This window comes from Protopterus annectens, chromosome 4.part0 (assembly GCF_019279795.1).
Source record: "Protopterus annectens isolate FY-2018-M chromosome 4.part0, PAN1.0, whole genome shotgun sequence".
NCBI lineage: Eukaryota > Metazoa > Chordata > Ceratodontiformes > Protopteridae > Protopterus > Protopterus annectens.
The window spans coordinates 858,427,761-858,455,722 of NC_056733.1; the positions used below are offsets into that span (position 1 = coordinate 858,427,761).

General features: G+C 39.4%; 1 protein-coding gene across 4 annotated transcripts in view; it reads left to right on the forward strand.

Annotated features, from left to right (window-relative positions):
* LOC122799629 (colicin-E1-like) overlaps positions 1–27,962 on the forward strand; it is a 782,744-nt gene that overhangs the window by 311,589 nt on the left and 443,193 nt on the right. For 3 of the 4 annotated variants that reach the window (XM_044068817.1, XR_006364485.1, XR_006364484.1), the window contains one exon: positions 3,309–3,411. The exons of the other annotated variant lie outside the window; for it this stretch is intronic. In XM_044068817.1, coding sequence (XP_043924752.1) covers positions 3,309–3,411 — 103 coding nt within the window. The remainder of the gene's footprint in view (positions 1–3,308; positions 3,412–27,962) is intronic. 4 annotated transcript variants of the gene reach the window in all.

Sequence of the window (27,962 nt, forward strand, 5' to 3'; positions counted from 1 at the left end):
AAATTGCTTTGTGAAGTAATTTCAAGACTTATATAGGGTAAAGTCATAAGAACCAGTAAATTAGAGATATTTGATGTATTTCATGGAGTGGAGGAAATTACACAACTGATATATGCTCAAACTAATAAGTTAATGACACCAAAAACTATGGAGGAGTTGGAGAAGTTGTTGATGGGTATGCCAAATGGGAAACCCTCAAGCTCTTGACGGAAATCCCATGGAGTTATGTAAGGAAGGTAGGGAGAACATGTTAGATTGGCATCTACCAGCCTTGAATCAAGTGAGTCATGCTCAGGAAGACTCCTCCTTCTCCTGGAAGAGGGTAGTAATAACCTCTATCCTAAAATCAGTGACAAACCAATCTGTTCTAAATCAAAATAATAAAATCTTACTGTCAAACTTGGATGCAAGTGATACAGTGAGGCATCAGTCTGAGATATGAAGCTGCAGAGGATAATGTGACTGAAGCTGTTCTCCTTCAAGGATGAGCTCAGGAAGGTCATCCTTGATACTTTCTGCTGTGGGAGGTCATCTTTGGGCTATCTTTGTAGGACTTGGTGGAAGGTCTCCAAAAAGAGCAAGCAGACTCAGACCATTGTGTAGTACCTATATGACCTGACATTAATCCAAACTTAGGTCCTACCCAGAAAAGAGTTCTAATTAAGGACCGGACTACCTCCATAGAGCTCATGCTACACATCTAGCATCTACTTTTCAACTGACTTTCATCTGGAAAGATGATTGAGTTTCTGTTTACTACATCTTCTTAGTTCTATAAGGGATGGGAGACTTCCTTTCCATCCCTGACATCCATAAGCATATATTTAGTATCAAGTTCCAGATGGTGAAACACCAAAGGTCATACCTCTGCTGCCTCTGGACATTTCATTTATTTATCTAGAACTGATGGATTTTTGTCACTTTTTTGCAGTTTACTTCTAACATTTTTTATACATTTCTGGGGAACAACAGAAGACTCTTTAGCATATCATACAATCAGTTAACTCACACAAGAGAAAGCAATGACTTAACAGGAAGAACACTTGCTGTCCTGTTAAATAATATTTTATTATGCAGCTAATAAAATCTACATTCCATTTATAAGCACGGTGGACACAATGAGTCATTCAGAAGAAAGGGTTCTCAAGATACAGGACCTAAGCATTTCAGTACCATGTCTATATCATAAGCTCGAAGTTCAAAAAGAGCGAACGCTCTTTAATCAATACCATATACCCGAAATCTGAAAAAGTTGAAAGTACAGAACTGCTATTTTTTTCCCTGGGAAAAAAATTGCTGTTCCAAAAAAACAAAAAAAACCCCTATCCAAACACAACATATAATGGGGGGCTTTGCCCCCCCCTCCTGTTTAAATATACCAACTCCAAGATTGCACCTCAGTGGAGGAAATGGCAGAGTCCCAAGAATGGCCCAGCGATTCGGCTTTATGGGACTTCGAGTATTTGGTTTTCAATTAAAGGGCATTCGTTCTTTTTAGACTTCAAGCTTATGATATAGACCCTTCAGTACCACTGTGCTTAGTTTGCAGATTGTATTAGTCCTACTTTGGGTACTTTTTTTAAACACCTTTATTAAATTATCACTTGTTACATAGGCAAAGTTACATTTATATTAAAGAAAACAAACTATAAGGCAAACTTACATTTATATAAAAGAAAACAAACTATGCTAACATGTTCACAATTACAAGCATTATACATCACACATATTCTTAAGTACAATACAATCAATCTAACATTAAATAAAATGGTCACATCCTGCCTTCCCTTAAACTTCATTCCTCATCCAAAGCATTTTTCTGCATATAATGTTCCCACAATTTTCAGTTTGTCCATGCAATTTGCTCCTTCCTTTTTCTGAAGATTTCTTTCTTCTTCATCACACATTCAACATTTGCTATCTACCTAAGGAAAACATTCTCTGGCATCTGCTTGGGGTATGAAAATACCAATGCAAACACTTCCAAACAAAAAATCCTAAATCTTCTAGACTTTGTTGCACATTTGGGAGCCACACATATGTTCTCCCAGTTTTTTCTTTGTGAAATGCTTATCCAATCTCTCTTCCCAATGTTTTCTAAACTGCCCTGATTGATTCCTATAGTTATAATACAATATTTGATATGCCATACTAATTATCCCCTTTTTAAAGTGGTTTCTGTTGTAGATTCACTAAAAACTCTGCTAGTGCAGGTCTTTCACTTAGGATTACCCTATCTCTTTCTCTTTGCCTATACTTTCATTGGGAAGGTAGTCTCTAACCTGCAGTCCAAATGTCTCCTAGGCCTCTTCCCATTCTATTACATTTCCCTGTCTAGTCATTTACTCCCAATACATTGGTTATTTTGTCAATTTCCTCTAGTAAATTCCACCCCCCTCTTGACAATTCTCTGTATTCCTAATTGTAGTCATCCCTATTGGCAGAGTCTCCTTTCTTAATTTCCATGTTGGCTTAGTTCTTAGAATACTTTCTACTAGTTTATGAATATAATATTCTGTAGACTTTTTTTTTAATTACATTCTTGGGGTTCACACTAGAGGTTCACTTGATTAACTCTGGATGGGCATGAATTTTATTACAAAGTCCTGCTGATTGGTTTATCCTCTGTGGCTAATGTGGATGAAACCTTACAAAAGTACCTTACCCTGTGGCCTGCTCTCTGCTCTGCTTGTCTTTTATTACTAAGTCCTGCTGCTTGGTTTATCCTCTGTGGCTAACATGGATGAAACCTTGCAGGAGTACCATACCCTGTGCCTGTTCTCTACACTGCTTGTCTTTTATTACTAAGTCCTGCTGCTTCTTTTATCCTTTGTGGTTATCATGGATGAAACCCTGCAGAAGTACCATAACCTGTGGCCTGGTCCCTGCACTGCTTGTTTTGAATAATGAACTCATGATCACAGGGAATCCTATAAAGAGAGTTGCAAACTTCAGTTGTGTACATTTTGGCTGTCACTTTTTTTAAACCAAAATTATGTTTTTGACCTACATTATGATTCTAAAAGTAGCTTCTCAAGTCCCTTGTGTATCAAGACTGCCTGACTTCTCTTTGAAGACTACTGCTATGCATCATCATGTCTATAGCTAATAGTAAAATCCATACAAAAATGCATTTTATTTATTTATTTTGTAGCTGTAAAATTGGTTTGGTAATGTACTGCCATTCTCTGTATTCACTGTTTTTCTAAGCTTATGTCAAAAACATATTTTATTATGTTTCCCTACATTTAAAAAATACACATTGCAAGTTAGCCACTTACCTGAGAGTTGCAATTGTCTTTAAACAGACAGAAAAAATCCTACTGGAGTTCCAAAATCAAAAGGCCTCCAAAAGAAGTGCAATTTTGGCAGCGGATGACAGTTTGACTGAACAAATGAAAGAAGCAGAAGGTAAGGTAGTGAAATCTATTTGAAACATTGTTTTTTCTTTCTTTGCTTTTATAACATTTATGATTCAGAAAAAAAATGAATAACAGGTATGCATTCATTCGTTACATCAAACAGTTTAACTGCATTACAGTATCAATCTAAAACAAATTTAACAAATCACTTATCTTTCTTAGACTATGTTCATTCAGTCTAGGGCTTTAACCTTCTTTAACAACTCAGTTACACACTGGCTTCACTAGTTCATAGCTTTTTATCCTTCTCATCCGCTCATTGCTCATTTAATCTGCTGTTATAATTAGTTCATCAGTTCCATTTATTTCTATTTCCATCCCATCTGGCCACCCTACTGCACCATTGCCTCCTGTTTTTTCTATTAACTGCGTGAAATCCATGACTTCCAGCCTGCCTTTTTCCATTTTTTTAATAATAGCATTTTCACTGCAATAAATCTCTGTCTTGGTGGCACCAATCCCCTGTTTCTAAGGGCCTATATTAAATCAACAAAAGCCCACTTCAATGAATGGCATTTCATTGGAAATGCCATTCATTGAATTCTGCTCTTGTGGGTGGCTGCACCCCACCACGCCCCTGCTAATTATATATACCAACTCAGAGATCACACTACAGTGAGTAAAGGGCAAATTTTCCAATCTTCACTGTACCGCAATCTCAGTGTGAACAGTTCAACTAACAATGTTCAATGTAAGTGCACCGAAAATGCCGTTTGCTGAACTGAATTTTCAATGGTCTAATATAGACGCGTTCCTAAAATTCCAAAAGGTAAGCAGACATCTATAATTGTCCTTTTCATGGCCATAGTACATCGTGCATTTATTGAATAACCTAGCTAAACTCACTCAATTTTGGGCAAATACAAAATATACGAAGTAAGTCACCTATGTCCCTCCTCATAATGCCAGCATTCATTTGTGGTGTCCACATATATCCTATGCAACCTACTAGGAGTGTAGAAATAATTATGTGAGCATTTCCATACAAAAAGTTGAAATCTTCTGACATCACTTTTAAGCCTCTACACATCTCATCCCACTGATCTGCTGAATAATGCATGTTCAGTATATTTTTCCAGCTTCTTTACAATTTATTTTTGACTGGAATTTTTCTGGCTTGTATAACCCTATACAGTTTAGAAATGAATCCCTTGCTTACTAAATCCAGAGTTCTAAAAGTGTTCAACAGCTTTCCCAACTGTGATATTTCAACTTTTAGCAACAACTCTCTCTTAATTACAGTATATATAAATATATATATATATATATATATATATATATATATATATATATATATATATATATATATATATATATATCTTTAAAATATACTGTATATATATATATATATATATATATATATATATATATATATATATACGGATCCCTATCAGATCACTGAAAACTCATTTTGCCGAATTTCATTTCACCAAGACCAAATCGTCAAAAACTAATTTTGCCAAAAACGCATTTCACCGAAAATAGTAGTGGCAGTGTATATGCCCTTTTCCCCACTGTAGTGTGATACTGGAGTCAGAATATATAGTTGGGGGGTGTGGGGGCTACACCCCCACATTGGGGAATGCGGAGGGCACAGCCCCCTACCTAGCTTGGTTTGATACAGTCCAGTTTCTGTTAATAGGGTAAGTAAGTAGTTTGTAATCAAACTAGGTGCGGGGGCTACACCCCCACACCCCCCAATGTGGGGGACTGTGCCCCCCAAACACCCCCAACTATATATTCTAACTGCAGGGTCACACTACAATGGGGAAAAGGGCATATATACTGCCACTACTATTTTCAGTGAAATGAGTTTTCGGTGTTTTGGGCATTCGACGATTTGGTCTTGGTGAAATGAAATTCGGTGAAATGAAGTAGATCCATATATATATATATATATATATATATATATATATATATATATATATATCCCTTAATCCCCTATAACTCATGCAGTTAGCATTTCCTACCAAGAATTTAAAAATTTTCCCATGTTACAAATGTTTGTGTTCCTCCAGGAAGTCCGAACTACACCCTTCTAGATATCTATCAACCCATTTTATTAAATCCTATCCACCTTACCCATGTTAATTGGGGCAAACCAGTCCCTCACTTCTTTGAGGTCACTTATTTTATTAGACAGTTGTGGTTTCCTCTTAACTGAATCCACAAATTCATTCCTTGCCTTAAATATGTTAGCCAAAGAAAGTGTCTAAATCCATCACCTTTCTATCTTTGGCTGCATCCCAGTTTTCATCATTCTTATCCTGTCCTGATAATTTCACAGAAGAAAAAAATTCATCAGTGACATTCTTTGGTGGTCCTTTAAATCTGGTATCCTAGTCCCCTTTCACCTTTTGAGAGTTTTCAACTATTTCCAGGAAACTTGTTTTTCTTGTCCCCAAATGAAATCTCTCATAGCATTAGGTAAATCCCAGCAAAGGTAGTACTTAGTCTAGAAGGACCGACTGGAAATAACAGAAGGCCTCAGAGAGTATGGACATCTACTAGGCTTATACCTTTTTATCTGGATCCACTTCCTTTGACTCTCATTTAATAAGTCTAATCTTATAATGTTCCTTTAATGCGGAATAGGAAATATTCACTTTTTGGGGTGAATCATATGAGAAGGATATTGCAAGGTATTTTATACTTTGAGACCCATTTTTGGATATTTACTTTGTAATATTTGAGAAGGTTTATAGTTAAAATGGTAGCATTTGTGTTTTGTCCGAGTTCATGTTATACCCAGAAAACTCACCAAATTTCTATAACTTGTCAGAAAAGTGTTTCCAGTTACCTGTCTGGGTCTGACAAATACATAAGTAGATCATCTGCATATAGAGCTACTTTTTCCACTTCTCAGCCACCCAATATCCCATTAGTTCAGAGTACTTCAATTTCAGTGCCTAAGGTTCAAAGTATATTACACTCAGCAGCGGGAAGAGGAAGTAACATTGCATTGTCCCCTGGTTATTGCAAAGGTGGGGATTAATTCTGCATTACATTTATATAAGCATTAGGCACTCCTAACTGTGTTGCATCAAATGGATAAAATCCTTTGGAAATCCCACCTTTTGAAGAATCTTAATATAAGTATTTCTACCTCAGCCTGTCAACTACTTTTTCAACATCTAGGTTAATCAGAAGTAAAGGATCTTTGCTATTTTTAACCACCTGTATTACAACTAGGTTTTTTTAACACATTGTCAAATGTTTGCCTTCCCTTGATAAATCCACACTGATCTTTATATATTAACTGAAGGATTACTGACATTAAGATATTATCAATATTGATTTAGAACAAATATCAGTTTATATGAACTCACTGTTAATGGTCCTTCCCTGTTTACAAAATAGTGGTTATTACTACCCTCTTCCAGGAGGGGGGAGGGCATCTCTCGGGTAAGAATTACTTGATTCAAGACTGGTAGAAGGCTATTTAAATGTTCTTTCCGACTTTCTTATATAACTCAATGGGAATTCCATCCAGCCCTTGAGATTTCAGATTTCAAGACAGCTATCACATCCTTTACTTATAAACTAAAAATGTACTGCAACCAATTAAGTATTTGCCTAACCAAACAAAAGTAGTTAATTAGAATTATAGTTAAATAAATTACAAATACATATCACAAAAACATTAAATATCAGGTTAAAATACAACCATCAACTGCAATAATTAATAATATCAATTCTTACAAATATTATTTTAACTACTTTATTGGTTTATAAGTACAGGATATGATAGTTGCCTTGAACTCTGATGAAATGCCTGGCATTGTCATATGGAATGAAAGCTCGTAGTTCTGTGGCTTTATGTTAATAAAATATGATATGAATTTATGAGCTTTGGTGTTTTTTTTTTGTTTATGTTTTTTTTATTATGATTCTAAGAAATATTGATTTGGGTATATTTTTAACAATGTGGGGTGGGTGGCTACTTCTAACAAGTAATAAGGAAGTCTTGTTAAATGGTTTTCTGAATAAAGTGGTATAAAGACATCCATCTGATTGTTTTTAATTGTCATATGGAGAATGGAAAGCTCATTCAAATATATATAAAAAAATCTGTGGAAACTTTTAACCTAGCTCTCATTAAGCCTAATAATGAAGACAAACTTTAGCTAGAGAAACAGACAGGGGTTCCATCAAGGATCCACTTTCAGAGACATTAGCTTGTCCATTTCTTTATGAATCTTGGGAAGGATATAAAAATATTAACACTTGGGATCATTAATCATTAATTCAGTTGCTAAATGTGTACCTTCTTCAACTGTCAATGACAAAAAACAGTTTCTGTTTTAAATTTACTAGTAGGAGCTAACATCATGTTTTGATCAAACATTCCATCATTCGGATGTGCACTAGTTTCATATTAGTAGCCATTGGTATTAAGAACCATGATAGTGTATCTTCCTTGTCAGCCTTAGTTGTGACAATGTCTGTATTAGTTTGTAATAACTTAACATGATTTCTCTCTTCAGTAGTTACACTGCAAACTTATGCACACCTCACTGCAGTTTTGCAGATACCTCTTTTGAAAACAGTACTGTCAAGCATACTGTCTTAAAAGTAAGGTGTGGAAATGTTTGTTCTCTAAAATTATAATTGGTTTTATGATCATTACTTTTCACAAAGACTGAGGACTAAGTTTGTTTTGTGATAGCGTTAAAAATCCCTAGTGTTTATTATGTAATTCAATATGTACTGCATTAGTTCAGAACTTAAATATGGCCTAATACAGAAAAATGCCACTTGCAACATAATAGCTAATTCTGCTAGCTGTTATCCTTTTGAAAGTACAAGTAGCAACATTTTGCACAGTTCTGCCCTGAGAATTTTCTGCATCAGTGTGTTGTAACACTCGAGCCATATAATCACTATGTGATCATCTGTGGAATGTTTTCATGTTTACAGGCTAAAAAGCAGATTTAATGAAAGCAGTTAGCAGCAATGACCCACAATTTTCTCCAACATTTTCAAACAAATCAACTGGCAAATCCTTTACACTCTCTCCCTTGACGACGCTGTAGAACATTTTAACTCCATCTTCCTAAATACCCTTAACTCCCTAGCCCCCCTAAGAAACAAACAAATCAAGGCCAATTCTGCTCCTTGGCTGACCAAAGAAACTAAACATACTATGCATCTCAGAGACAAATCCTGGAAACTCTATCAGAAAAGTAAACTGTCTTCTGCCTTGCTCCAATATACCCAACTCCGCAACCAAGTAAAAAAAACTAATCACCTGGGACAAAAAGAAACTACTACAATAAACTTCAGTCCAATAACAACAACAACCCAAAACAATTCTGGAAATCTGTTAACTCTCTTCTCCATCCTGGGTCAAAAAATAACCCCTGCCCTGACCCTAGTTTAACTGACAAGGAACTGAGCTCTCCCTTCAACACTTTCTTTACAGATTCTATAGCCAAGCTTACTAAAACTTTCCCTGACAACAATCCTTCCAACTTCCTAAACTCTTCTAATAACTGTCACCCTAATTTCCAACTCAAACCAGTTTCCACTACATTTATAAAAAAGCTCTTATCCAAACTAAAGCCATGTTCTACCGACAACATTCCCCCCTCCTTCCTCAAATGCGCAGCCGAAGGAATTGCTCTCCCAATAAGTATCCTGATTAACCATTCCTTAAAAGAGTCATACGTACCCAAACTTTGGCGTTCAGCCTACATTCTACCACTTCATAAAGGAGGTAAAAACAACTCAATTTCTAATTTCCGTCCCATAGCCCTTCTCTCTCCAATATCTAAAATTCTAGAGAAATGTGTCCACTACCAACTTTTACCCTACTTAACTCAGAATCAGTTACTTACACCCACCCAAAATGGGTTCCGTCCCGGTCACAGCACCATCACTGCCCTACTTTCCTTCTTAGAAACAGTTAATCAAGCCCGAGATTCTGGACTTCTTGTATCCACTGTTCTGCTAGATCTGTCTAAAGCCTTTGACACCATCTCCCATACACACCCTCTCTTCCATCTCTCCAACCTTAATCTCTCCACTAATACTCTTTCCTGGTTCTCCAGTTACCTCTCTGACAGATCTCAGGCTGTCAGACAGAAGGACTCTACCTACTCCTACCGGCGTTCCTCAGGGATCCATCCTCGGTCCCATACTTTTCAACATCTTCATAAACAACCTTCACACTGCTCTCCCAGACACTTCAGTCATCCAATACGCTGATGACTCTACCTTAGTCTGTACCGCCCCCAACTTTTCTGAACTTCTTTCTAAAACGCAAACTGCTTTTTCCACTACAGAAAAATGGATGCACCAAAACCATCTCTCTCTCAACTCCAATAAATCTAAAATACTAATTTTCCTCCCTACCAAGGCTTCTTCCTTTGACAAAAACACTTTCAACATCCTCAGCCAAACCAACACCCCCATAGAAGTGGTCCCTTCCGCTAAACTCCTTGGCATAACCATTGACGAACACCTCAAATTCGACCTCCACATACAACAAAACATAAAAAAAAAACCACCAAAAGTTAGGTATGCTCTACAGGAATCCTCAGCCAAACCAACACCCCCATAGAAGTGGTCCCTTCCGCTAAACTCCTTGGCATAACCATTGACAAACACCTCAACTTCGACCTCCACATATAACAAAACAGAAAAAACACCAAACGTTAGGTATGCTCTACAGGAATAATCTGTTTCTTTCAAAATCCTCTAGGCAAACCTTAGCTACCTCCTACCTCCTTCCCTCTCTACTTTATGGTGCCCCTCTTCTAACTAATCTGTCTGCCTCCCTCACCTCTAAACTTGAAACTTGCTATAATAAAATCTCTAAATTCGCCACAAAATCCAAAACCTCAACCCACCACTGCCTCACTCTTCAATCTCTGAACTGGTTAGAACTTCCCAACCACCTTGACTATCTGCAACTAACTACCACTCATAAATTAATATTCTACCCAGGAAAATGCCCAGCCTTATCCAACATCCTTTCCCCTTACATCCCTAACTGATCATTAAGATCCGAACACCAAAATCTAATCTCCATTCCTAGACCTAAACACCCCGCCGGCCAGCAACTACTGTCCTTCTCTCTAGGTAGAAAATGGAACTCTCTCTCTCTCCTTCACTTAGGACCATACCTAACATGGAATACTTCAAAACCCAACTCTTTTTACACCTATCTTCCAAATGGAAATGCTCCTGCTTTCACCCTACATAATTTCAAGGTTTTTCTACGCTAAGCCCCTCTACTCCTGAACCTTTCTGCTCTCTAATTCCAGCTAATGGTTTAGCTGACTCTCACTTGACTGTAAGGATGAAAATATTGCAAATTATGTTAGTACCTAACAGACTGTAATTGTGACTGTAGTTAGACTGTATGGATGAAATATTGCAAATTATGTTAGTACCAAAAAAAAAAAAAAAATTTTTTTTTGTTACTTAGCATTTGCAGTGTTCTTAATATGTATTCTTGCTGTGTGGACATTCTATTGTAATTTACATTTGCAGTGTTCTTTTATGTATTCTTGCTTTCTGGACATTCTATTGCATTGATTGTACTGCCTTTGGAGCTTTTCTCCCCAGGTCTCCACTGAAAATGGGTACTTCTTGGCCCAGTGGACTTCCCCGGTAATCAAACTGAAATAAAAATAAATAAATAAATAAATAAATGACCTAATTCCGGAAATGTATTACAACACTTCTGCTATTTATTAGTATATCATTCACAAGAAGTGAAGAATCCTATATAAATGCATTCTACAAACATCTCCAGGAATGCATGGATCATGCTATCCCAAACAAAACCAAGACCCAATCATCCAAAGGCAGGCGTCCAGTCTGGTGGACCCCTGCCATAAATAAACTGTACAACAGAAGGAGGAAGCTACTACATGATAGAGCAAAATCCCTAATAGGGAAGGCATCTCTGATCAGTACTAGCAAAAAATTACAATCCCTCATAAAATCCTCCAAGGCCAGCTTCGAGAGAAAAATTGCACAGGACACCAAAGACAATCATAAGGCTTTTTTCAGTTATGTTAGAAACTTGGGATGCAACTCCCAGACTTGTTCTGAGTTGATTCTAAACGACAAAAATACACTGAACCCACAGACATCGCCAATATCCTGGCAGACAGGTTCAGTGCGAACTTCTCCACCCCCCCCCAAAAGAGCAAATATCTATCCCGGCAGAGGGCTGCCTCCCAAACATCTCAGATGCTCAGGTGAAAGCTGCCCTCTCCAAAGCAAAAACACTGCTTCCATGGGACCAGATGGCATCCCAGGCTTACATGAACTACAAGAGGAACTAATCCCTCAAATAAAACAGCTATACAATCTCAGCCTCACTACAGGATATGTGCCCACAGAATGGCGTACAGCAACAGTGGTCCCACTCCACAAAGGTGGAGCATCTACGGACCCTGGAAACTATCGCCCCATAAGCCTGACTAGCTTAGTCTGCAAGGCTATGGAGAGGATCATCATGGAGCTCATAAACAAAGACATTGGGGACCTACAGACACTAGATCCTACCCAGTTCGGCTTTGTCAAGGGCAGATCCTGCCTTTTGAACCTGGTTGACTTCTTTGAAACAGTCACCAAAGCCATAGATGAAGGAAAGGTAGTCCACACAGCCTATCTGGACCTTGCAAAGGCATTTGACACAATACCCCACTGGCATCATAGATAAGCTATCCAGCTTAAATATAAACCCCTATGTCACAAGATGGGTCGCAAACTGGCTCAAAGACAGAACCCACAGAGTGAGAGTTGCTGGAGCCATGTGAGACTCAAAACTGGTCACAAGTGGCGTCCCACAGGGTTCTGTCCTGGGACCACTCTTGTTCGGTATATACTTTTCCGAGGTACAGGCAAACGTGGGAGGACTATGGCTCACCAAGTACTGCAAACTGGGCGCCATAATCAACTCTCCAGCTGACACAAACATCCTTCAAAAGGTCTCACAGAGACAGATAACTGGTGCCAGCGCCATGGTTTAAAGCTAAATGCCAAATGTATAGTCATACCCTTTGGCAAAAACAATGTGCCCACAAATTACCACATAGGCAGAAACCCATTAAGTACTGAGAAAGTTATTAGAGACCTGGGGACCCAAGTTGACAGCAATCTCTCCTTTGAAAACCACATTGCCAAAGTGGTTAGAAAGACCTTCTACATAGCCCACCTCATCACGAAGGGTTTCACATCTAGATCAAGAGAGGTAATCGTGCCCCTTTATTCATCCCTCATCAGGCCCATCATAGAATACAATGCCCTTTTGGGATGTACCTTACCCGACACCTGCAGCAATTAGAAAGACCCCAAAAGTATCTCACCAAGAGGATCAAGGGTCTCAAACAGATGCCATATACTGCTCGGTTAAAAAAACTCCAGCTCTACTCAGTTGCATACCGCCTACTTCGAGGCGATCTATGCCTGACATACAAAGCTATGTCAAATCCAGAATTAATGGACATGCTCCACCTCAGTAAATCTAGATCCCTTAGAGCCACCGAGGGACTTGAACCTCAGCACAGAAATAAATAGAACTTGCTGGAGGGACAGGTTCATAACCCAGAGGCTCCCTTCACTCTGGAATAGAATTCCAGTTCATGTGAGGCAGAGCACCTCACTGAATCTCTTCAAGAGGAATCTCGACAAGTGGATGGGGGATCGTAGGTTTGTTCCAGGGATTACTCCTGTGTCACTATTAGACAGAGGCACAGTAAACTAAACCTTAAAAAAGGGCACAGTATACTCAAATCTAGGGGTGGCATAAGCCATACAGAATCGGGCTAGGCTTATAATTGCCCCAGGGCAGATAGCCTAGTATGAACCTATGAACCTATGAACCTATAAACTAGGTGGCTAAACAAGGATATTTGTAAAGAAAACTAAAAACTTTCCTTTACAGTTAAGGGCCCAGATGGTTACTTGCACACCTGTTTTCAAAGTCACCGTATCATGTATATACCCAGCAGAATAGCTAGAACAGTATCACTAGTAGCATGTACCTTTATGTCAACCAAACAAGAGACAGATGCCAATCATTTTGTGTAATAAGCAGTATATGGGAACTTAGGATCAAGAAAACATTTTTTATATTTGAATTCACATAACAGTGAGAAGAAAATGCTGGCCTCACATTACAGATAACAGACCAAAGGTGAGATCTGCACTGGATGGGATAGGCTGTTTAATGTGGCCGTGGGCAGGGTAATGAGAGTAAAATGGCTGAAAAAAGGTGGGCATTTTGGTGGAAAAGGAAATACAGACCTAACGTTTGGGACTCCCTTAGTGAGTCAACAGCTGGGTTTATCCTCACTTCTTTTATGTTACAGCATGCTTTTTTTCCTCTCAAGAGTCTATGTCAAGGAATGCAGCATACATAATGAAGTAACGTACCACAATAGAAGAGTTTGTTTAGCCCCTGAGCCCACCGTTTCCCTTCTACCTTATGCATAGTTCAGCTGTCAGTGTAGAAGACCATCATGCTCTGTTTAGTGCCCGAAGTAATGAAACCTTCAGAGCATGTTCATGGCTCCCACATAATCAGCTAAGGCCTGCATCAACATTGTCTCTGCTGCCTGGGAGAGATGCACAAAATAAAACAAAATCAATATACTAGAGATTTATTTTCTGTTTATTTTCCATTTGTTAAACTGGTGAATCAACTGAACTATTGTGGACAATTTTCAGCCAAAACTTACCCTACACCAAAGGGGCTTAAAGACAAAAGTAAATATAAGACAATTTTACATGAAGATAATAAAATAGAAATTAACTAATATACAGTTATTGTCAGTATTCACAGTTCCATGTATTGCTGTAGTTTACTTCCTGTAAATAAAAATTGTAAATGTAAAACTGTACTGTAGTGGTAAGCCTGGTACAACAGGCCAAATATATTTACATCTTTAGCATTTACATAAAGTGTGCAGTTTGGGAAAAAACATTCTTGATGTAGGGTATATTGCCTTTTGAAAATTCTAGCATTGTTAATGCAAAGTATATGTACTATTTGCACCTATAATATACAGTTATTTATTTCCCTGAGTAAATACATTTAGGAATATGGTGAGCTGGAATATACTGAGAAATTGTGATATGTGTAATGTATTTATCCCATGTTATTAAAACAGAAACATTCATTATCTTTCAATAGTTATTCCTGAGTTTCTTTCTAAAAAACTGTCAGATTGTGAATTTGTCTTATGTTTCCTGCAGTACTGTTTCAAGCTGGTGGCTGTCTTTGTAAATTTATTTTACATTTGTTTACCGGGAAAGTCTGACTGGACACATATCCTTTTTCAGCGGAGGTCCAGGGAGAAAAGCTCCAGAGCTTGTAATTTTTCTGTTGTGTTTACTTTAAAAGGAGGTCTGACCAGTTCTACCGTCTTGAATGTCTTAGTGAGTAAGACTGTTCTGTGAACAGCATGCTTTTTTTTTTAATTATTTGTTTATTTTTTAAATAGTGGGTAGTAATTTCCCTTGAGAAGTTTAAAGGTTATTGTATTCAGCATCAATGAAGCTCAGGCTCAAACAGGCATCATTTTTCATTTAAATAGTTAAGCAATGGTGTTCCCTACTGCTATCAAGATGCATAAAGTGGAGTGCATTGTTTTCTGTTGTCTGAATAAAGTAAGTATTTTTGTTATGAGAGTAGGACTAAGGGAGATGGACAATATTCAGCTCTTGGAACTAGTAATTTCACTACATTGGCATGCTTTGCCTCTTAACACAAGCGAGTTGCATTTCCTGTAATACTTCTAACTTGGTTAGTACTTTATTAATCTGTGTTTCTACGTGTGAGGTTAAAGGGAGAGTGTCAAAGATGCAGCTTTCAGAACACTTTTTTTTTTTCACTAATACATAGCTTGGGTTCTATACATTGAACCTATTGTACTTTGCCTACATGTTTCTGTTTCATTTTGTGTAAATTCACTTTTTCTGCTTCTGGAACGTCCCGCTCTCAATTTTGACAAGTAGTACTTAGTTCTTATTTGCAGTGGTGATGGACAGGTTGATAGACGAGATCAGACAGGAGTCCCCGTGGACTATGATGCTTGCAGATGACATTGTGATCTGTAGTGAGAGTAGGGAACAGGTTGCGGAGACCCTGGAGAGGTGAAGATATGCTCTAGAGAGGAGAGGAATGAAGGTCAGCAGGACTAAGACAGAATATATGTGTGTGAATGAGAGGGAGGATAGAGGAATGGTGAGGATGCAAGGAGTAGAGGTGGCGAAGGTGGATGAGTTTAAATACTTGGGATCAACAGTTCAAAGTAATGGCGAGTGTGGAAGAGAGGTGAAGAAGAGAGTACAGGCAGGGTGGAGTGGGTGGAGAAGAGTTTCAGGAGTGATTTGTGACAGACGAGTACCAGTAAGAGTGAAACGGAAGGTCTACAAGAGGGTTGTGAGACCAGCTGTTATATGGGTTGGAGACAGTGGCACTGACAAAAAAGGCAGGAGTCAGAGCTGGATGTGGAAGAGTTAAAGATGTTAGGATTTGCACTGGGTGTGATGAGGGTAGACAGGATTAGGAATAATTATATTAGAGGGTCAGCCTAGGTTGGACGATTTGGAGACAAAGCCAGAGAGGTGAGATTGCGTTGGTTTGGACACATGCTGAGGAGTGATGCTGAGTATATTGGGAAAAAGATGCTAAGGATGAAACTGTCAGGTAAGAGGAAAAGAGGAAGGCCTAAGGTAGGGTTTATAGATGTAGTGAGAGAGGACATGCAGGTGGTTGGTGTGACAGAGCAAGATGCAGAGGACAGGAAGAAATGGAAACAGATGATCTGCTGTGGTAACCCCTAATGGGAGCAGCTGAAAGAAAAAGAAGACCACCCACAGTGTGATGTCACTATACACACCCCTTCCCTGTCTTTGGTTCTTTAAATATGACCCAGGCTAGCTTTTTATTCCCAGTGGAAAACAGAAATGACAGTGCTTTGGTTCCCTCAGGCACGGATCTCTTTCTATACATGCTCTCGCCTTGGATCACTTCCCTCTACTTTAATCATTTCAATAGAATTCACTTAGAGAAGCTTTGAGATTTACAAAAAAAAATTCACTGTTATGAAATTAAAAAAAACTTAAATGCCTAAATACGGCAATATAGTTGCACTGTAGTTTTCTTCTTTAAATCGTTTCCTTGCCATGCCTCCTAACTTCTCTGCAGAAGATTCAGGCTGAATGTGAATGTCAAAAGACCCAAAATACTGAACAAATTTTAAATATTACTCAATTTATTTTATTAGTATGAAAGTGTTTCCATGAACGGGCATTTTCTGAGAAACAGTATGAAACCTCAGTGGGACACTATAGATATTGAAACTTTAGATCCCTGCCTCAGATCGAGAGCTAAGTGTTACCATCTCATCTCCCACTACTGCATCAAGTTTCTTTAGAAGTCTGCCTACACCTTGCCCCAGTCACACTTTTGTTCCCTGCAAATGAAAAAGTCTGCTTTTTGGTCCTGTACATCTGTAAGTAACAAAACTTCATTGCTGAAAGACCCAATTTTAATTCTATTAATGTTATAGGGTACACTTTTAAACTAATATTGTGTTTGTGATTTGCGGTGCTGTGGTAAATGCATACATTAGTTCTTGGGAACACCTGCAGATGCTTGTAGTGCTGCTTGAAAACAATTTTTGATGCACTTTTTTATCTAGGTTATGTTTACTTTTTATTATTTATTATGTACTTTAATTTATACTGCATCCATGCTCTTTAATTCTTACATAGCAGTAACATTTGCATTGCACATCGGCATTTTTGCGATTTGTAAATGTGGTATGTAATGTGTGATTCCAGTTCGTATAAAACACAGAACTTTCATTCCCAGTTGTACAATTTTTGTTCATGCTAGATACAACTGCTGTTTTTAAACTTCCCTCAGTAGTGTGCACAACTGTAAGTACCATTTGTACTTAGGATTGTACTTACATATTGAATCAAAAAAACTGATGTAGAAAGGCACCATCTTTTGACTTAGCTTTTCTGCCCTTGCTTCATAGGAATCCCCAGTAGTGTACTCACTTATACCATATTGCATTCTTTTTTTTAATTAGTACTCTATTATAGTCATAATTTACTGCATGTCCCTTTCTAAACCACCTGGCATAACTACATTATTTTCCTACTTCTCAGTGAACTGCAGCTCCCCATTGGTGCCTAAATAATAACATACAGAAAGGTAACATTCAAACCAAAATGATAGGCTGCCCTATTTCTGTAGTTGCTAACCTTCTCACTGATTATTTCCTGTTTGGTGTCTGCTGCTCCTCCCGGAAGGTGTAACCCGTTCCGTTCGCCCTTCAGGCTCATTCCGCTCCCCTATCCTGCCCCTAATCTCACTCGCCACCGCTACCTGTACTTTTATACATTCCCTGACTCCTCCCCACCCAACACCTCTCCAATCACAATACACCTAAACCAAACCCAACCCACTTGTAGATCTACATCACCCCAAACATCCACCCCTCCTACGATGCTCTACAGAACATCTCTCCCTAGAACACCATTTGTCCTAATAATCTTTCTCACTTCTCTTACCTATTTCACACTTTTCCCCAACCCTTGTCATAACTCTCACACATACTCCACTACATCTTACCCTCAATCTCACTTCCCATTATACTCATCCATCTCACATGAACTCTTTACCTCTAACCCAATCTATTTTTTCAAACCAAAACTGCTTCCAACCCAACTCTCTTTGTATTCCCCTCTTAAATGTGGTACCAAAAATCACTACTCTCACACAACCCAAGCTACCCTTGCTCAACACACTGGCTCACTCTTCTACTCCACCACATCTCTCTCTCACTAGCCGGCGACATCCACCCCAACCCCGGACCCATCCCTAACATCAATCTCACCAAACCCTCCACTCAACCCACAAACTCAACGCTATTTGCCTCACAACACTTAATGCACAAAGCCTAAAAAACTCCCTAACCTCCATGCCTGGCTCTGCCATAACCACCCTGACATTACCGCCATTTCTGAAACCTGGCTGAAAACCTATATAAACGATAGTGAAATCCTACCACCAGATTTCCAAATCATTCACAATGACAGAGCCCACAAAAAAGGAGGTGGAGTAGCAATAATCTACCCCACCTCCCATACCATAACTCCCTACTCCAATAAAATACCAACCTTTGCCAATGCTGAAATTATAATAGGTTTGCTAAAAATAAACAACCATAAGTCCATATGTATCGCTGCCCTCTATATTCCCCCTGGTGATAATATCAAAACTCTTAAAAAATTTCTGTCTTGGTTCTCCTCCAATATAAAAAAATGAAACCTATATACTTGGTGATACCAACATCAACTGGAATACTATTAACTCAGAAACCCCATCCCACCCAATCAACCTGTACAACTTCTCCCACTTAATACAATCTCCAACCAGACCAAATAAAAATGGTACCATCATTGACTGGATCCTAACAACTCACCCAAACTTTATCACCAAAGCCAGAACATTACCTGATCCTCTCAGCGATCACCTACCAGCCTTCAATGACCGTCTCCCATCTCCACTGCATAAACAACACCACTACATCCAAACCCACAACCTCTCCTCTTTCAACCCTCTAACTTTCTCTGAATGCTTAAAGCATACTGACTGGTCCCCTCTAAAAACCCTTCCTCTAGATGATGCTGTTTCCTCCTTTAACCACTCATTCCTAACCCTTCTCAATCAGCAAAGCCCCCCCCCCTTGAACCAAACACATCAAAACCAATTCCTCCCCATGGTTATCAAAAGATACTGAACTAGCCTTGCACCAAAGGGACAAAAATGGAAACAATATCAAAAACATAAAACCCCTAACACCATCCTAGAGTATAAGCAACTACAAAACTCCGCAAAAAAAAAACTAATAATTAAAGACTACAAAGCCCACTACTCCAAACACTACTCCTTGCACTCAACAAATCCCAAAAAAATCTGGAACTCCATCTCATCCATTCTGCATCCTGGCAACAAAGAAAACCCCTGCTCAGACCCCAACCTCTCCAACCTTGAAACAGCCAGCCAGTTCAAGTCATTCTTCATAGACTGCATAGCTAAACTATCAGCCTCCTTCCCACTCCTCTCCTCCACCACCACCCCTTCCTGCCCCAACCACCACCCTAATCATCAACCTTCCTCCACATCCTTCTGCCTCAAGCCCATCCCCACAAGCACTATAAAAATACTTCTCAAACTCAAACCCTGTCGCAATGCACCCGACAACCTTCACCCATCTTCCTCAATCTGCAGACAGCATTGCCTATCCCATCTCTATTCTTATAACTAGATCCATACAAGAATTTTACATCCCTTCTATCCAGCGCTTACATTATCCCCCTCCACAAAGGTGGCAAAAATACTGATACCACCAACTTCAGGCCTCTTGCCATCCTTTCCCCTCTTTCTACAATACTAGACAAAATAATACAAGCACAACTCATGGCACACCTAACACTAAGCAATTTCCTCTCCCCTACCCAACACGGTTTCTGCCCTGGCCACAGCCACCATGACTGCCCTTCTTTCCTTTCTTGAAACCATAAACCTCGAACGCAACTCAGGCAAGTTCGTATCCACACTATTCCTAGATTTGTCAAAGGCCTTTGACACCATCTCACACACCCTACTGATATCCCAACTCTCCACCCTACACCTCTCTCCCACCATCATTGCCTGGTTTTCCTGCTACTTGTATAACCACTACCAAGCTGTCCAATGGAAAACTTCAACCTCCCCCTTCCTTCCCACACCCACAGGTGTCCCACAAGGTTCTGTTCGTGGCCCTCTTCTCTTCAACCTATTCATTAACAACTTTCGCCAATCCATCCCAGACTCATCTAACATCCAGTATGCAGATGACTCAACAATCATCTGCTCAGCCTTCTCCCCCTCCGAGCTCCTAGCAAAAACCCAACTAGCCTTCTCCAAAACAGAAACCTGGATGCAGTCAAACCATTTGGCACTAAATGCAAATAAAACCAAACTAATGTTTTCCCCCTACCAAAAACTCCATTGACAAATCCACATTCACCATACAGAGCCAAAACAACACCCTCCTTGAAATCGTTCCCAACACCAAGCTTCTTGGCATCATTATTGATTAACTAAAATTTGACACCCACATCCATTCTGAAATCAAGAAAACACACCAAAAGTTAGGTCTCCTGTACAGGCACAACCGCTTCCTAAGCCCCTCTACCCATCAAACTCTTGCATCCACCTTCCTACTCTCCTCCCTTATGTATGGTGGCCTTCTTTTCACCAATCTCCATCTTGGCCTTCAGTCCAAACTTGAATCCTATTACCATAAGATCTCCAAATTTGCAACCAATTCAAAAAACTCATCCCACCACTGCCACTCCCTCCTCACCCTCAGCTGGCTTGAACTACCCAACTACCTCAGTTACCTACAACTCATCATTGCCCACAAGCTCATCTTTAAACTTGCCAACTGCCCAGCTCTCACTACTTTCTTAAAATCTTACATTCCCAAAAGCTCACTCGGATCCAAAAAACAAAATCTCCTTCAGGTCCACAAACCTGGATGACCTCCTGGCCATCTACTGCTGTCCCACTCCTTAGCTAAACAGTGGAACTCTCTCCCCACACACCTACGCAACCTACCATGCAAATTTCAAATCTCAGCTACTCTCTCATCTTTGTTTCAAATAGGAATTCCCTTGCCACACTCCAACTTAAACCCCTCCCCCCTAATTCCACCTTGCACTGACTCATCCAACTACTTCTACTATTATTTTATCCCACCCAAAACAATCCCTCACCTGCCAAAAACTAATTTTGTCTCTAATATCCCCCCTCATTCCACCTTACACTGCCTCATCCAACTACCTCTACTATTACTTCATCCCACCCAAAATAATCCCTCCCCTACCAAAAACTAATTTTCTCTCTAATATCTAGTGTACTATACTCTCCAGTCTCAATTATACTATTACCTTCTCCATGCATAATATTTACCTAACCTGCTAATGGCTAGTAGCTATATATTTTGAAATGTTAAACCTACAATTGAGTTTATAACAAAAATATTCACTTTATGTACATGTTGAAATTTCTGTATTGAATTATGTCTTTTCATTTTTGTAACATTGTGACAAGCCAATTGCAAATATCATGCAGCTTATCTGTAAATGTTTAATTAGCTGTATGAACTATGTCCTTTTGTAACATGTGAAATGTAACTTTCAATTATTGTGGAGCTTTTCTCCCCGGGCCTCCACTGAAAACAGGCTCGTCTTGGCCCAGTGGACTTCCCCTGTCATCAAGAATAAATAAATAAAATAATGGTAACAGCTCTTGATTTAACTGAAGTCTGCACACTAATACCAACATTGTTTTTCTTTTTGGAGGAGAGGTTTGTATAATATATGCTGCAGTCAAACTTCTGTAGTTTCAATAATTTTTTTGTGCATCAGTCATTGTTCAGTGCTGTTGGGCTACATAGCAGTACCATAACTCTCAACTTCTTACCCCTAAAATCATGAACAAATCCAGAAATAATTAGGGAAAATGAACAGTGCAGTGGTAGCGTTGTTGCCTCCCAGCAAGAGGTTCTCCAGTTTGATTCTCGGCTGAGGTGCCTTCTGTGTGGAGTCTGCATGTCCTCCCTGCGTTCATGTGGGTTTCCTCTGGGCGCTCCGGTTTCCTCCCACGTTACAAAGACATGCATCTGGAGCCTTTCTCCCTGGGCCTCTGCTGAAAATTGGCTTTGTTCCAAGTCAGACTTTCCCATTTAACAAATGTTAAATAAATAAAATAATGGGTACTTTAAAATAACACTTAGAAGATGGCAAGAGTTAGAGAATGTGAGTTTACATGCATTTCAGAAGTAAAAAAGTCATCTGTAGGTCCAATCTTTGATCCCAAAATCATAGACAGCAAGGTGCAGTTTACAAGTAGAACACTTTGACCAGTGATTAACAGAGAACATTGTTGCCACCACTCTTATGTGCCTGTCAGCAATCATTCACAGCCTTGTTCCTGCTTTTTGAATTTCTACACACACACAAACACACAGAGTATATCACATTTTCTTTATTGCATTTATATATACAGACATACATACATACAAATGTATGTGTGTGTGTGTGTGTGTGTGTGTGTATGTATGTATGTGTGTGTGTATATGTATGTATGTGTGTGTGTATATGTATGTATGTGTGTGTGTATATGTATGTATGTGTGTGTGTATATGTATGTATGTGTGTATGTATGTATGTATGCGTATAGTATAGGTGGCTCCATTAACAATGCGCTCTGCACAGAATTCTGTATTTCTTTTGAGGTTACGGACATAGCTAAAGAATGCTTTGTGGTTGTCTTTGGCCTGGAAGGCCAAATTTACCTCAAATTCAGCTTTGGCAGACATTTTTAATCTAAGTAGTTTGTTTAATTTGATGAAGGTAATTTTACCCTACTGGGTCCTAATTTTGGTCATGATTTTCTTCTTTGGTTTATAGAACATATTGATGTTGTCATTCCACCATGGTGGCTTGTTTTTTGTGTTAGTTTTGTACTTATTCCTGGTGGGTACACCTGCCTCTATACAGCTATTATCATACTTGTATAGAGTTTTTGTGAACGGTTCCACATAGGCAGCAGTGTTTTCAGGGGTTATGGGCTCTTCAAATTTTCCAGGAGTAGCTGGGGTTCTGGGTTTTATTTTTACTTCAAAGGAGACCATTTTGTGATCTGACCTTACCAGAGAGGACATTACACTTGGTGATGTGCAGCACTCACCCATATTAGTTTGAACCAGATCCAGTACGTTTGTGCTCCTGGTTGGCATAATGACACTCTGGTCCATTCCCAGTTAATATTAGGGTAATTAAAGTTGTCCATCAATATGGTATTGGGTTGGATGATGAGTGTTTCCAGTAAGCTTACATACATATTATGGGTTTCCTGGGCCATAGAGGGGACCTACAGCTTGCAAGGAAGTGGTATTGCATTTTGCCTATGGTGATTTGAACATGGGGAGGCTCAAATGCATCATCCTTTTTGACCAGCCTTGAGATATATTTATTTTTTATTATTTATTTTTTATATAAATCAAGACAACTCCACTTTCAATCCCTGTCTGTGTAGTAGCTGGTCTGTATGTGTGGAAGGCATTACATATTGCACTGCGAGTGTACTGTACATGGCTTGTGACTGCACAGATGCCAGCATTCTCTAAGATATGTAAAGATTGTAGGGAGTGGAGTTTTTTGTTTAGACTCCGTTTCTTGGTTTTGATTTACTTTGTCAGATGTACATTCAGTTCCGCATTTCCCAAGAAAAGCATTATGGGGGAGGAGAGTGTTTTAGCTAATAGTCAAGATCTTAGAGGGGAGAGCTGCAGACCATCCCTGACAAGGCAGTGTGGCCTAATGACCATCTCCCTCCATGTGACTGTACCCCTTAGAATGACACCAGAAACTAAGTCAATTATTAGTCAGGCATCTGTTCGTACTGTGGCATCATCCTTGGAGAAGGTAAAATGCTGCTCAATTCTAGGCTCACATTCTGAGAGTTCTATGATATATCTCTTCATATTGTCTAGGGAGGTATGTCTCAGGTCATCTGCACCCACATGAACTAGGAGTCATACTGTTACTTGTGGTTCAATGATCTGAGTGTGTGTGTAATGTGGCAAATCCTGGCCCCTGACAAGCAACTGACTATCACCTTCTCCTTACTTAGCCTGGTGACAGAGACATCAGTGTGTCTCATAATGGGGTCTCTAATGACCAGAATGTTGGAGTGCATGGTGGTTTGCCTTATGAGCTTAGAAGTAGATGCCCGATAAGTTGGGGTTGTATGTGTTGATGTGGGTGTTTTGAAAATGTGCACTCAAGGCTGCTGAGGGTATTTATTATGGCATATGGCTCAAAAGTTGGGGAGAAAGGGGACATCTATCTAGATAGTAGGTCACAACTGCACAAGAACTGGGTAGTGAGGAGTTCACATGGGTATAAAAAGACCTGTAGGTTAGCTTAAGCCTTTAGAGCAGACTCCACATGAAAATGATAGGAGGCCAGTTCTATTTATGTTACAACTTCTACTGTGCACACATTTAACAATATGTGGTGTGTTCCACTGTCTTCTAAGACAAGTTCACGGACAAAAGTTATGGGATGCAGAAAGGACTGTAGCACTACAGTTGATTGTCTGAAGATAAGTGCTGCAGCAATACTACAAGGATACAGATCCTACCATGCTGGAGGTTAAAGAGACCATTGCCAAGAGAAATCATCAAACATAACTATCATTAGGCCTGCAGTGGATAAAAGGGAGTAGTACTTGCCTGGGTAATTAACTCCATTTAGGGGCATATAATGGAAACCTTTTCAGATACAAATAGGTAGTTTAATTGGATTGAGAAGGAAGGAAAAGGCACAAGTAGATGGCAGTGTTCAGTGATATCCTGGAGGATATTTTACTTGCCATACATATATGGTACACAAATCAAGCATGGTGGCAAGTACATGTTAAAGGTGCTAGAGTAAGAACCAACCAGTGCCAACACCTCTAACCAGTGATGTGGCTGTTTCAGGGGTTACTTAATAACAGTGACTCTGGTTCTGAGCCATAGCTGTTGAAAGATGCTTAGATTCACTTGGAAGGGGATACTTCAAGGAGAGAGTTAGGTGGTAATAGAAATTCTGAATTTGAGGCACCACTGTCAGATCATACCAGACCTCCTTTAGTGAGGGAGCTGGGGAGTGTCACAAAGAAAGACTTGAGACAAACTCAGGTGTCAGACCCTACCCTACAGAACTTAAAGGTGGTTGCCATGGAGGTATTTGATCCATAAAGGCATGGTCAGTCCACAAACTGAGGCAAATGTTTGGTTATTGTATAGAGAATGGACTCCTGAAGGAAGGCTAGAGGGAGAAGTGGTATAGCAGCTGCTAGTACCATGGGCACGTTTGGCCATAGCCATTCTTGTTCTTTCATTTTATTATGGTGTTAATTTTCAAAATATTCTTTCATCATATCTCGTATACACATTTTTCACAGAACCCAAACAGACTGTGGTTACTTATAAAATACACATTTAAAAAAAGAAAATCAGCGTTTCTTACTGAAATGCTCATCTCATTTAGACTGCTTTGAAACATTTCTCACCACTGTATATTTTAATTAGTGTGGATCCTGTAAAGCTGCTTCATAAGTATAAAGCCAGCATTATACATTTATATATATATATATATATATATATATATATATATATATATATATATATATATAAACTGTATATGCACTGATAAGCACATTGCAGAACCATAAAATTCTTGATATCTTAAAAAATATCCATGTGCTATGCATCTGTACTTCAGACCATCAAGTGGTGCCAGTTTAGGTAAGCTCAGCCCAATCTAAACCAACACATGAGCTTTTGGTTCTTACAGTGTGATGAGATAATCATTCAAATTAATGTGTTTCCCCTCACTCTAGAATCTCTTTCTACAGCTGTCTGCCTAAGCAGCTATTTGTGAGACCACAGGAGCTCACTGTCATTTTTCCACACCATTTCCTTTCATATTACAAACTTATAAACCAGGGATTTAAAATTGTATGGTACAGTATTTTAAGCCTTTTCTGCAGATTGCAGTCTTCAAACTTTCTTAAAGTTTATCACATTAACTAAAATGTCGACTCAAATTATACAAAAAAATAGCTATATATTCTAGTCACCCCCCTCCCCCAGCAAAGTATGTAGTAAGGGAAGTTTAAATTAGTTTGCATTTACATCATCCTTGGCTATGTGTTGATAGTTCTTTTATCTTGGACCAGGGTATTCATAGGTTCATAGGTAGGTACTAGGCTATTGGCCCTAGGGCCTATATATGCCTAGCCAAAAAGGTACCCTGGCTTTCACTACCCAAGAAAATTATTTTCCTGTGCCACTGCCGAGCAGAGCCACAGAAGTGATCCCCGGGGTGAATTTCCTATTTCCCATCCAATCATCAAGATTTTTCTTGAAGAATGCTAATGAGGAGCTTTATTTGATATAGATAGGTAGTTTGGTCCAGAATATGGGAAGTTTCTGGGACAGGAATCTATCCTCCAGCATGTTCTGTTTATTGTGGTGACAAGGTTTAGGCCCCTAGAGTGTGTAGCTCAGAGACATTGATATTTCTTTAAGTGGAGCATGTCCAGCAGCTCTGGGTTTGACATAGCTTTGCATGTTAGGCAGAGATTGCCTCTGAGTAGGTGATATGTGACAGAGTAAAGCTGGAGTTTTTTGAGACGGTCTGCATAGGACATCTGTTTGAGGCCAGTAATCCTCATTGTGAGGTATTTCTGCGGCCTTTCCAGTTGTTGTAGATGTCTTGTGAGGTACATACCAAAAGGGGTGTTGTACTCTATAATGGGTCTAATGAGTGACTAGTAGAGGGGAACAATGACCTCTTTTTTCCTGGATGAGAAACCTTTTGTGTGCCACATAGAAGGATTTCCTGACTACTGTGGCAATGTGATTATCAAAGGATAGATTACTGTCCACCTGTGTCCCAAGGTCTCTTATCACACTTTTAGTGTTAAGTAGACTACCGCCTATGTGGTAGTTCATGGGTGTAGAGATTTTACCAAAGGGGATAACAATACACTTTTTGGCATTAAGCTTGAGGCCATGGCTTTGACACCAGGCATCTGTCTCAGTGAGGCCGTTTTGTAGGCTGTCCACATCATTAGGAGTTTCGATTATGGCTCCTAGTTTGCAGTCATCTGTGAACTTCGTTAGCCAAAAACCTTCTGTGTTAGTCTGTATTTCAGAGAAGTAGATACCAAACAGGAGAGGACCCAGGACTGAAGCCTGTGGTACTCCACTTGTCACTGGTCTGAAGTCGGATTTGGAGTCTGCTACTTTCACAGTGTGGGTTTTGTCAGTGAGGCAGTTGGCAACCCATCTTGTGACATAGGGATTTATACCTTGTTTAGTGAGTTTATCTATAATTCCAGAGGGGGGGGGGTGTCGAAAGCCTTGGCGAGATCTAGATAGGCTGTGTGAACCACCTTACCCTTGTCTATGGCTTTGGTGACTGCTTTAAAGAAGTCTATCAGGTTTAGGAGACATGATCTGCCTTTTACAAACCTGAACTGGGTGGGGGCCAGAGTTTGGAGATTACCAATGTCTTTATTTATAAGTTCCATGATGATACATTCCATGACCTTACAGACCAGGCTCATCAGGCTAATAGGGCAATAGCTCCCGGGGTCAGTGGTGGCTCCCCCTTTGTGGAGTGGGATAACCATCGCTGTGCGCCATTCAGTGGGCACAAAGCCTGAGGTGAGGCTATGATTGAACATGGTACTTAGATGGGATGCCAGTTCATTCTGTAGTGCATGTAGAATGCAGCCTGGGATGTTGTCAGGTCCCATGGATGCTGTGTTCTTGGCTTTGGAGAGTGTATTATTTTATCTGTGCAGCCGTGATTACAGGAAATTTGCATTCTTCCAGTATAGAGATGGGCCCTTTAGGGGGTGAGAGGATGGGTAAAGTT